A 12,372-nucleotide genomic window follows, 5' to 3' on the forward strand; every position below is an offset into this window, starting at 1 on the left:
GTCACCCCGGGACAGCCGATCGGTGTGTCCTCCCAGATGCTGATTCCGAAAGTTCCTGCTGGCCTCAGTCTCTGGCCCGTTACCTGAGGAGCCTCGCTGTGTGTCAGGCTCTGTTTGTCGGGGAAGGTTTGGGCTGAGGGATGGGAGTGAGAGGGGGGAGGCTCCTAAGGCTCTGTATCTCTCCAAACTCCCCCAGCCGGCCAGTCCACAGAGGCTCAGGTGGGGCCAAGTTGACAGTTGTTACCAGATGAAACCAGTCTTTGGTGGGGAGGTCACGAGTTTGAAACCAGTCTGGGCACTCGTCACATCAACACCTACAATCCCACCCAGCTTGCCTGCATCTCTGCGTATTCACACTCGCCTGCCCTGCAGGGTTTGGGGGTCACGTGTCTCTCAGAGTCTGGTTCCCACAGCAAAGAAAGCCCGGAGACCTCAAGTCGTCATCTGAGGGCCTGTCCCTGTCAAAGGCACCTGGGACTCAGGCCAGTCTCTTCAATAAATAATGTTGGGAAACAAATAGCGTTGGGATAGCTATATGCAAAAGAATGAAACAGGGGCGCCTGGGTGGGTTAAAGCCTCTGCCTTCGGTTCAGGTCATGATCCCGGAGTCCTGGGATCGAGTCCCACATCGGGCTCTCTGCTCGGCAGGGAGCCTGCTTCCTCCTTTCTCTGCTTGCCTCTGCCTACCTGTGTCTCTGTCAAATAAATGAATAAAATCTTAAAAAAAAAAAAGAATGAAACAGGACCACATTTTTACCCCATACACAAAATGTATTCAAAATACACTTCAAAATTCATTAAAGACCTAAATGTGAGACCTGAAATTTAAAACAACAACAACAAAAAAAAAACACAAAAAAACCTCCTGAAAGAAAGCACAGGCAGTAATGTCTCTGACTTCAACTGTAGCAACTTCTTTGTAGATACAAAGTCTCCTGAGGCAAGGGGAAGAAAAGCAAAACACCTATTGGGACTACATCAAAATAAAAAGCTTCTGCACAGTGAAAGAAATAATAAACAAAATTAAATGCAACTCAAAACTGCAATGTGGCATCACATCACACCTGTCAGAATGACTAAAATTTAAAAAAAAAAAACAAGAAACAACAAGTGTTGGTGAAAATGTGGAGTAAAAGGAACCCTCATGCGCTGGTGGTGGGAATGCAAACTGGGACAACCTCTATTGAAAACAGTATGGAGGCGTCTCAAAAAATTAAAAACAGAACTATCGTATGATCCTGTAATTCCACTATTGGATATTTACCCAAAGAACATGAAAACATTAATTTGAAAAGACACATGTCCCATTCTGTTTACTGCAGCATTATTTATAATAGCCAAACTGTGGAAGCAGTCCACCAACAAATGAATGGATAACAAAGATGTGGTCTATATACACACCGGAATATTACTCTGACATAAAAAAGAATGAGATCTTGCTGTTTGCAGCCAGCTGAGTGGAGCTAGAGGGTATAATGCTAAGTGAAATAAGTCAGTCAAAAACAAATACTGTGGGATTTCCCCATATGTGGAACTTAAGAAACAAAACATGTGAAAAAAGAGACAGAGAGAGAGACAAAAAATTGACTCATAACCACAGAGAACAAAATGGTGGTTACCAGAGAGGAGGTAGATGGGGGAATGGGTGAGATGGGTGAAGAGAATTGAGAATACACTTGTCCTGACGAGCACTGAATGATGTATAGAATTGTGGAATCATTATATTTAAAAAAAAAAAGGTAGGAATCTGTCATGAGGAGAAGACTGAGTGACCCCAAAATGCTTTGAACATATGTATCTCAGTTGTAAAATACTCACAATAGTATAATTAAGCATTTTTGGCTATCATGTAGTGATATCCTTCTCTGTGCCAGGCACTTAGTAAATATTATCTCACTTAATTCTCAAAAAACCCTGGGAGGTACAAGTATTGTTATGCAATTTTTAAACAGGCTAACAAGCATGGAAACGTTTAAGTCAAATGCTGAAGATCGTAACTCTGAGAAGTGGCAGAGATAGGATTCGAATCCCGGCTTCTGACCCAGAGCCCAAAGTCTTCACCAGAATGACCTTCCACCTGTATATACAAAAAAAAAAAAAAAAAAAAATAGCACTGCCTAGTCTTATAGAGTACTTGCCACATGCCAGACACTGTTCCAAGAGCTTTACATAGATTCACTTAATTCATTCTCACAAAACTCTATGATGCTCTAATTGAACAGATGAGGAAACTGAGGCACCGATCATTTGACACTGATTTCCCTCGGCAAATATAAATGGAACACCTCTTGTGGGTTAGGCACTGTGCTAAGAGCTCTGTGTGGGACCCACAGTTAAGAAAGACTTCTATCTTGTTGTCTGCGATCTGTCAGCAAGGTCATCAGCATGGGCTTAGGGTGGGATTTCAGAACTTGAAATGAGGGACAGTAAAAATAGGGTATCCTAAGATATCCTATAGAGATGAGCATACCAGGAAGTCACTAAAGTAAGAGCCCAAGCACAGGAGGAAGAGAGAACCCTATTGTCAGACCAGGGCCCAAGGTCAGATCTGGGACAGCAGTAGGACAGGTAGAAACAGTGCTAATTTATTTCCATCTGCAATATGGCCTTAAGAGCAGGACTCCAGAGCCAAGCTGCCAGGTTCAAATCCTCACTCTGCCACTCACGATGTGTGTGACCTCGGGAAAAGTAATGAACCTTTCTGGGCTAAGTATCATCACCTGGAAAATGGGGATAACAGTGTCCATCCCACAGAATTATTTCGACATGCCCTTAGAGTTGGGCCTCCCCATGGCAAGCTCTCTGGGTTGACTTTTAAGCTCTCATCAGCCTGTGATCACATGAGATCCTTGAGGCTGCAGGTAGGGGCCAAGTTGTCCCATTGGTAGGGAAAAGAAAACTGTGGAAGGAACCAGTGAGGACCTGTCCCCGTAGGCTTCCAGGAGAGGGAGAGTTGAAATCTGATGGGACAGAGAGAGAATTCACATCCTCTGTATAAAAGGTTGGCAAGTGAGCATGGGGCTGTTTCTTCTTAATGAACAGAGGCCAAGATTCAGGTTGGAGGTAGGGAATTCTCTGGGCTGGCATTTATTTGGCACCATGATGTTCAGTCGTGGGCATGAAGAGAGGCTCCTATTGCCTTTGCCCAGCTCCTTGGTCACCCAGGGCAGGAATATGGATCTATTCCCATCATCCTCTGCATAAACTTCCCACACATCCATCTCCAGCCTTAAAGAAAGACCAGGGTAGCTGAGGGAGGTGGTGGAAGGTGGCTATGTTCTGTTGTAGTAAATCTTTCCTAGAAGCTCGGCCTACTTTCCTAGAAGAGGAGAGGACTGAGCTCATCAGCCAGGTCTGGAGCAGCGCGGAAAGGAATGGCTCATTTGGGTGCTGTGTGTGGCCATGGGACTGTCAGACTGGGCAAGGGTGTCTGGTGACATATCAGAGCAGCTGAGAAGGGAGGACAGACAAACGTGTTTGCCTGACGGGAATCTTGGGATCCCCCATCTCCCCACCCTCACTCTCTTTTGAGAGCTCACTCCAGGGCTTTTTATAGACATTGAAGATCACAATTTCCCCTCCCAGAAACCCCATTCAACTGTGAGTGGGTGAGTGGGTGAGTGGGTGAGTGGGTGAGTGGATGTGAGCACGTGTGCCGCCATTCAACCCCTGCCAATTTTTATTTTCTCACACTTTGCGTATTTCAGCCATCATGTGTGTTCCTATGCCATCCCCCTTGAATTCCTTCTCTCCCTCTACCAGTCTTCTGGAAACCTCAGTCCTCAGAGATGGCAAGAGGGTCTAGACTTTGCCTTAAAGTGAGAATGTTTACCTCAGCGATCCTGTCCTCCAATGACTGTTGAAGATGTGTATGGGGCCACTGGGATGAGAAGGGGTGATGGCATAGGGGTGACTCTGCTGATCTTCCCCACCCAGACCAAGCTCCCAGGCATGAAGCACCTGCCCCTTCAGCTGGCAGCCTGTTTCCTCTGGGCCTTCCTGCGAGTCTAAAGTGCCAGCCGTATGGAAACAGGAGGCACGTAAGGCACTCCCCCAGGGGGCTACTTGAGTTTCTCAAACCAGGAACCAGTGGCCTAGATTCTGCCCCAAATACTCAGCTGGGAGTTTGCTCAGTGGCCAAGACTTCTTAATCCTTTGGCTTGCTGGGAGCCTTGAGCCTTTCTGCTATTCCCCTCTCGACCTTCTTCTCCAACCAAGCAGAACAGTGACACCGGAAGTACTAAACACAGAGTACGAATTAGAATGGTGTGTGATTCACCCCAGAATGCATGTTTCCAGGTGCCTCTCCTGCTTTACCTTCTTCATTACAAGCTTCTGCTGCTATTACAATAAGCTCACTTTCCCTATCAAAAGGCGACCAGAGTCAAAGGGAAACCAAACAAGGGAATGTGTTTTGTCTGAAATAGTGCATTTATGAATAAATGAGTTAAACACAACTATCATTTTACATTGGTGGGTGTTCCTGTGCAATAAAGAGAACCTGCAAGTCTTAATCTGTTTGAGTAGATCAAATTTGTCCTTGTGTTCTGAGAAAGCGTTATGAAATCACCTGTGATGTAGTTTCTCTGGCCTATAGAATGACCAATGGCTCTTGAGGAAGGACTACGTGACTTGTGATCAGGATAATGAAACAGCCTGAGTTAATGTCCCAGCATGTACATTATGTTACTTAAAATAGCAAAAAATAGACACAACCTAAATGTCACCTATAGGGTATTAGTTACACAAACATCTGTATAATGGAATAGTGGGCCATTATTAAAATTATGTGCTAGAAGAAGGCTTAATCTCATGGGAAAACATTCACAACATATCATCAAAAGGAAAAAGCAAATTATAAGCAGTTTGGACAGAACATAGCAGTCTTGTAAGAAAAAAGTTTTGTCTATATTTTTTAACTGGAAAAATATGTATAAAGATGTTAACTGTGCTATCTCTTGAGTAATAAGATTTGGCTTGACTTTTTCTAATTTTGGTCTCTATTTTTTGTTTTTTGCAGGGAGGGAAGGGCCAAGAGAGAATCTCAAGCAGGCTCCACACCCATCAAGGAGCTTGACTCGGAGCCTGATCTCATCACCCTGAGATCATGACCTCAACTGAAATCAAGAGTCGGAGGCCCAGCCAACTGAGCTACCCAGGCGACCTGGTCTCTAGTTTTTCAAACTTTCTTCCATAAACGTATATTATTTCAAAAACTGGGGGGAAAATTATTTAAAAAAAAAAAAAAAGGGACACCTGGGTGACTCAGTCTTTAAGCATCTGCCTTCGCCTCAGGTCATCCTGAGGTCCTGGGATACTTTGGGCTCCCTGTTCAGCGGGAGTCTGCTTCTCCCTCTCCCACTCCCCCTGCTTGTGTTCTCGCGCTGTGTCTCTCTGTTAAGTAAATAAATAAAATCTTTTTTTTTTTTAATTGTCTTAAAGGCCAGAAAATGGGTTTCCTGTTTCTTATCCCATGTCTATTCTCCATTTTATTTTGGAAATTCAAATTTCTCAGCCCTTCCCACAACAGATAATTAAGAAGCAAGAGGCACAGAGCAGCTGATGTCCTAAGCAACATCACCAAGATGAATTAGTCACTGGGAGTAACAGCTTTGGAAAGGTTTCCTTCCCACCTGACACTGGGAATCAATGGTACCAAAACCAATTTTTCTTCTAACCAGAAACAAACTTCACCACGGATCTTAAATGAGTAGATAGGAGCTCACAGAGGACAATCATAAACCCCAACAGCTGCTCCGTGGGTTTTCAAACATGAGGGTGATTCATCCCTTCTCCTGAGCCTTTTTGTTGCGCCTTATCCCTTAGAGTTGTGAAAATCTGCTGTCAAAGCGAGCAGCGGTAGGACTAGGAGACTCATGGAAGGACAAGGAAGGGAACTGGTAAAAACACAGCTAAGGATCTGACACATTTGGGTTTTGTTTGCCTGGTTCACAGACAGCGTCCCACATAGAGGGGGACCTGAGAGTGGACAAAGGGAGTGATAACTGATTTCATGGAAGGAAACCACTGTAAAATCTGCTGCTGAATAGAGACAGGCCTTGGAGCACATCATTTCTGTCTCAGATTTCTAAAAACCCATCTAGTTTCAGCTCTTACTTTCAGCACCTCCTTCCAAAGCAGAATGGTCAAGATCGTCCCCTTCTCCTCACTGGAAATGGCATTACGGGTGTGCCAGCTGTCCCAAAGTCACCATTCCCATCAGTGGCAGATCTTAGCGATACACCTAGAAGGTAGCTGGGAGCGACACTGTCCTCCCAGTCCGCCATTCCAGCTGGTCATCTCTGCCATCCCAGGGGGCCGCGTTACCTAATTCTGGTGCATGGTCAGATGGTGGCTTTTCTCAGTCAGCCTGTCCTTGGAAAACTCATTCCTCTCTTGTACTGGAAGATTCCTCTGGTGCCTGTCATTGCACATATCAGGAGACCAAGGTTTCCATTTTCGCAGAAGGAATTAACCAGCTCCTTTCTGAGACCAAGCTTGTTCCTGGAATTTTTTAATTCATCCATTTAAAGCCATAATCCAGCCCCAGAAGATGAGGCCTGAAGCAGGTCCCAGCAGTCTCCCAAGGCAGACAAAGAATCAGAGGCTGGTCCACCCCAGCAGCTATGATTGCCCCAGCCCTACTGCTGATGTCATTTCGTGCCCTCTACTCATGATCGCCTGGGGATGGGGAAATAAAGAATGGGTGAGTAAGGGCCAGCTGAGAAGCACTTACTCTTAGAATAAGCCTCCCACCATCCTGGCCCTTGATAAAACTCTTCACAAGAGAAAGATAGAGAGAGGGAGGGAGAAAGAAAGGAAAAAAAGAATAAGGGAGGGAGGGAGGAAGGAACAAATAGACTGACCCTGCTGGAAAGAAGTCTACCCTACTCTATCCTTGCCCTATCACAAGCTGGGGAGATGTTCACTTTTCAGGTGATAACACAGAAATGAAGAATTGTATTTTATGGGATGAAAACTCAACAGATTAAACTAAAGATCCTCACTCCTTCAGTTCCCAGGATTAGCCATACTAGGGAAGTCAGATTGGAAAAACAGACTAGGGTTCCCTTGGTCCTAGAACCCCACGGTGGGGAGGGGGCTCACTCTGATTTTAAATCTAAATTCTCAAGTGAAAATACCTTTGGGGTGAGCAATCTACCTATGTACAAAGTGATGCTTTCAGTAGGAAATCCTTGGGCCCTATTGTTTTATTATCAGTGATGATGAAGGTGAAACTTTCTGTTGGTATCATTGTCAGACTGCGCAAAACACACCAACTCAAACCTCATCCGTTCATTCACGTGTCCATTTAACAAACATCAACTAAACACCTTGTACGTACATGAACCGAGGACTCTGCCTTACCAACCATCCTCTCTAGGAGTTCACAACCCAGAAGAAGGGCATAAGGGAAACTGAGAGATTTTAACAGGTTATAGTTAAAGCCTAAAGCAAGGTCAAAAGAAAAAGCCACAGGTGCACAAAGAAGAATGTTGTTAATTCTACCCACAGCTTCTAGAAGCTCTTCACAGTAAAAAGGACTTGTAAGTTGGGGTGAAAAATGAGTAGGAGTTTTCCAGGCAATTAGACTGATATTCTCACTGGGAACATGAGCGTACTGATCTATGCATCTGAGCTCCACAAAGTCAGGACACAGTGGCTGACAGCCTCCCATAGAACATGTATCCCATCACCCCTCGGGAGCCATGGCTGTACTCTTTAGCAATGAACCTGGGGGCTAGTGGCCCCACACAGGCCTTAATGGTTGATGCAGCCCAAAGACACCTTAGACCTGAGTCCCGAGAATGTTCATCCAGAGACGGTAACTTCTTAGGAAATTGAGGGTCCAGCTCTACTCAAGCATTTAGGCAAAAATGCCTGGACAGGGATTGGAGGGGGTTTGCACAGGGTGGGCCCCAACCTGCCATGGGTTTCTGTCCTTTGGTATGCCCCCTTGCTCCTTCTTCCTGCCATATCTGCCCCATGTCTCCCAGACCCTCTGATGAATATCTACTCATGGTTCAAGACTTAGCTCAAATGCCATCTTCTCTACGAAGACATTCCCAATCTTTCTGGATCGAGAGGTCATCCCCTTTCTCACCCCATCTCGACAGATGTTGCATCTCACGTGTATCAGAAGTCACCATATTCACTTACTTACGTGTCTAACTACCTGAGAGCAGGAAGTGGGTCTTTCTCATCTCTGTGATCCCAATGCCCAAGTGCCCGGTGAACTTTTATGGAATCGACGCAGGCCGTACTCATATGTCACCTAACAGAGCAGAAGATATTCTACCGCAAATTCCTCCCTGATAGAATCAAGTGTCTAATAACTCTGTTTCACATATAAATAATGTGTGAAAAGAGGCAAGTCCAGAATTTACTCAAATCCAGGACTGTAAATCTCAACCAGGACTGTGTGGAGACCAAAATTCCTTGCAGCCCCCCAGGGCCACCCCAAATCAGATGCAATTCTAAAACAGCCAGAGCCTTGCCAAACGGTTCCACAGTGCTGGGCTCTGGTGTGTTCTGGAAGGTTCTTCAGAACTGTGCCTCCATAAGGTAGGGGCAGGGAGCAGCCCCAAAGGCCCAGTGCAGTGTCAGGTTCCCCCTTTTCTGTCAGCAGGCATGGAAGAGCCTTTAAGAAAATGGAGTATTATTATTTGTTTGTTTTTACAGTGACTCATCTGTCGTAACTGGGTTAAAGTCCACTTGGAGAAAAGGAGAACAAAAGACCTCCTGTTAGTGCTGGAAGTTTGCCTCTTAAGATATCACTGAGAGGAACTGGGAAGGAAAAAAAAAAAAAAAAAACCAGCAGGGCAGAGGAAGCTGCAGGCCTTCGGGAACACAGCGGCACTTTGGAAAGGCAAACACCGTGGCTTTCATCTCCCGCGCCCTATCTGAGCAGGCCGCTCCCTTTGCTGCTGCTTTGTGACCCACTGCAGTGTGAGCCATCAGACACAGGCCAGTGCCCTGTTCCCACACTCTCTGCACCCAGGGAGGCTGCCAGGAGCTATGGCTGCATGGGCAAATCTCCATATTCAACCAGCTCGAGGCTCAGGAGGAGGAAGATGGTGGTACCAACGTAAAAAACTTACTAAGCGCCAGATGCCATCCTAACATTACAGATCACAACTCATTTCAGAACTATCCAGGAGGCTAGCGAGCGTGCTACCTCCCCAGCGGCTGCGGAAGGGAGATGCCAAGGGGCAGAAATCCGGCCCCGCCCTGCCTGGGAGATCCACTGGCTTCCTGTAGGTATAGGAAGTGTGGCGCTGGTGGGCTCCCAAGTGGGGTGGGGCCAGGTTTCCAGGTGGCATTTTCCAGAGTGGAAACTGAGACCACCTGACCCCAAGACCCTTACAGTCTTCAAATGAAAGGATAAATAAGCTAGAGAAAGAGGATACGCTCCAGTTCTCTTCCCACACTCTTCCTTCTGACCAGCCCCACCTGCGGTTCACTCACAGCCATGTCCTTCATCCAACGGTTCTTTGAAAATATTCTCACCTTTGGCCACCCAGACACGAGGTGGGTCTGCCCCACGACTGCCCATCCCGGCATTGGTCCTCTTCCCCTTAATTGTAAAAGGCTGGGATTTCTCTGCTCCAAAACAATGAAAGAGGGATGGGGACAGGAAAGACAAGATAAAAATCCCCTGAAAGTCCCAGGTCCCTCCCCCCATTAGAAGGACTTCCTCCCACTCTCTTCCTTCCCAGGAGTCTGCTGGTCCCCCAGAGATTAGGTCTCGGCTGTGGATCCCAGACCTCCGCCCTGCAGGGAGGTAGGACCTTCTGGGCCTTCTAATTCAAATAGTCATCCCTAATCATTCTATTTCCTGAACAAGATTTATGTTTGGTGATTTATGATCAAACACCAAGAATCCTTCAACAGAAACCCCCCGGAGGACAGGGTTACCGCGCTCATCTATCCTCTCTTTGCTCACGGATATCCACGTACCACCGAAGGCAGCAGACGGGTGTGGGAAACAACTTGCTTGTGGCGGGAGAGACGCCATAATTAGGCTGCTCGGGCGCAGGGCTGGTCCTTGGGTTTTCTGCACGCTGCTCTGTGACTTTGAGGGGATTATTTGCACTAACAAGCAAGGCCTCCGCAAACAATGGGTTGAGGGGAAGACTCAAAAGAAGCCGAACCAGTGCTCCCTGGGATGCTTCTCCCTCTGGCTGGCCTCACGAGGATCAGGCCCCTGGTGGAATCACTGAAGATTTAGGGCTTAATTAAACCCTGGCTGTGGGCCAACATGCCGGTGGCCCCTTGATTTTCCCAGGTCCACCCAAGTGGCATAAACACCGGACTAGGAATGTGAACCACTTAGCTGATCCCGTAAGAGCCAGGGCTCATTAGCTAGGGCTCCTAGTATGGCCGGCTCACACAGCTCAACAGGTGTCGGCAGGCCCAGTCCTGGAAGGACAGCCTGACTTTAGGTTTCAGTTGTCCCTCTACCTGCCATGGCTGGGGGGCTTTGCAGACCAACTTCACCGTTGGGATCTTGGGGATCCCCTTCACTTGCTGGCCCGATAAAGCCCAAGCTCACTGCCAGAGGCGACTCAATCATCTTAGTGTCCTTGATTATTATTGGCCTTTAGAGATCATCTGGTTGGTCTTGCACGGCACAAAGTATAAAGACTGGGGGTGTTTCGCTACTAGAAGGCACTGGAGAATTTCCCATGTGAGGGTGCCCAGGAAACACAAACAGAACCACCGTGTACCTCCTTGAGTTTGACAATGTTGTGGTTGCTTAGACCGAGCATTTGTCTGTGACCCTTAAGGACCCAGCAGACAGAGTAAGCTGCTCAGGCCCCCATATGGCCCAGGATGGAGCAGACAATAGCTTCATTCCCGGAGCCCTGGGATTACCCTGAGTCTACCCTCTAAAACTTGAACCCCATAGTTGATCTGTCTCATAGCCAAGTCTCGGCACTGACGTAGGGGTCCTGGAAAGATGTGGGTGACTTAGGAATGGCCTAAGAGCAGAAGGGGGAGAGCCAGGCATGACGCCTCCCACCTGACCAGTTGCGTGGACTTGCTTCTCATCTCTGCCACAGTATCTGTGCCCGTAAACATAAGGATGATACCTGCCACCACCTTTTTCCTAAAGGAGGCTACAAGAGTGAATTAATTAATGTTTATTGAGCACCTGGAGTTCTTTGGAGCAAGGCCTTTATAAATATGAGGCATGATTAAAGGATATCGGTTTGCTAACTCTCAGAGGAAGTACTTAATGGGATCAGGGCTAAATATCTTGATGATTGAGTTTCATTCCTAATTCAAATATGCATGGGGCTCCCATCACTCAACTCTGCTGTCCACTCGTGTTATTATCCTGTTTTCCGTTCTCATTTCCATATATCATAGTACAACAGCTGCTCCCCTACCACGCTTACCCACTGGCTCCCTTCCTTCCCACCAGCTTTTGTCACTTCCACTGAGGTGACCAAGGCCACCTAATTGTTAAGCTCAAAGGCTCTTCCTATTCCTCGTTCTCCTCGTCCTTTCTGGAGCATAACACTGGTCGCGACCCCTTCCTCACCCTTGAAAGTCTTATTCTGTGACTTCCTGCAGCCCAACAGTTTCAAACTGAAGTCACCAGTGTCCTCAAATCAATTCCCTGCCCTGACCTGGAGACCTTGCTCCCCGTGGACAACCCCCAGTGCTCACCCCTAGTGTCCTAACCTGCTCAGTCCTGGCAAAATCCCATCCCTGGGCAGTGATCTAAGGCGGCGCTGACACATGTGTGTCCCTGATCTATCTCCAAGGCCTCTGTACCACTTTGGCCTCTGGCTGTCTTTTTCCCAAACCCACCTGAGTCTCCTGCTCCTTTCCTGTGGGCTGTTCCCATTCCAGACACCACAGGACCTGCTTTCCCACTTGGCCCCCTTCCTGCCTGCTTCCCAGACCAGTGTGCCCTGCCGCCCCCAGCAAGCTGTCTGAATTGACTGAAAATCTATCAACCAAAGTCCTCTTCTAGGGGCTCTGTGACCGTCTCACCCTGCCTACAGCCCCCAGTGGACCCACACAAATAGACACACGTGAACACTCGCATAGACACGAGCACGCACTGATGTATACAGATGTGCAAATAGATACGAGAAAATAGATACAGGTACATACACACACACACACACACACACACACACACACACACACACACACACATACAGATTTGACAAATTGGCTCATGCGATTGGCTGGCAAGTCTGAAACTGCAGCTTGAGTCCACAGGCAGTCTGGCCACAAAATTCTGTTTTCCTCAGGGGACTCCAATCTTTTCTCTCAAGGTCTTCATCGGAATGGATACAGGCCACCCACATCACAGCACATCAGCCGCTCTACGCCAAACCTGCTGATTTA

General features: G+C 47.2%; 1 protein-coding gene across 1 annotated transcript in view; it reads left to right on the plus strand.

Moving 5' to 3' along the window:
- RAD51B (RAD51 paralog B) overlaps positions 1 to 5,272 on the plus strand; it is a 678,552-nt gene extending 673,280 nt beyond the window's left edge. Inside the window, exon 11 of the mRNA XM_032344579.1 lies at positions 5,021 to 5,272. Within this exon, the coding sequence (XP_032200470.1) occupies positions 5,021 to 5,103 (83 nt within the window). The 3' untranslated portion in view covers positions 5,104 to 5,272. The remainder of the gene's footprint in view (positions 1 to 5,020) is intronic.
- The last annotated feature ends 7,100 nt before the right edge of the window (positions 5,273 to 12,372 follow it).

The sequence above is a fragment of the Mustela erminea genome, chromosome 5 (genome assembly GCF_009829155.1).
Source record: "Mustela erminea isolate mMusErm1 chromosome 5, mMusErm1.Pri, whole genome shotgun sequence".
Lineage (NCBI taxonomy): Eukaryota > Metazoa > Chordata > Mammalia > Carnivora > Mustelidae > Mustela > Mustela erminea.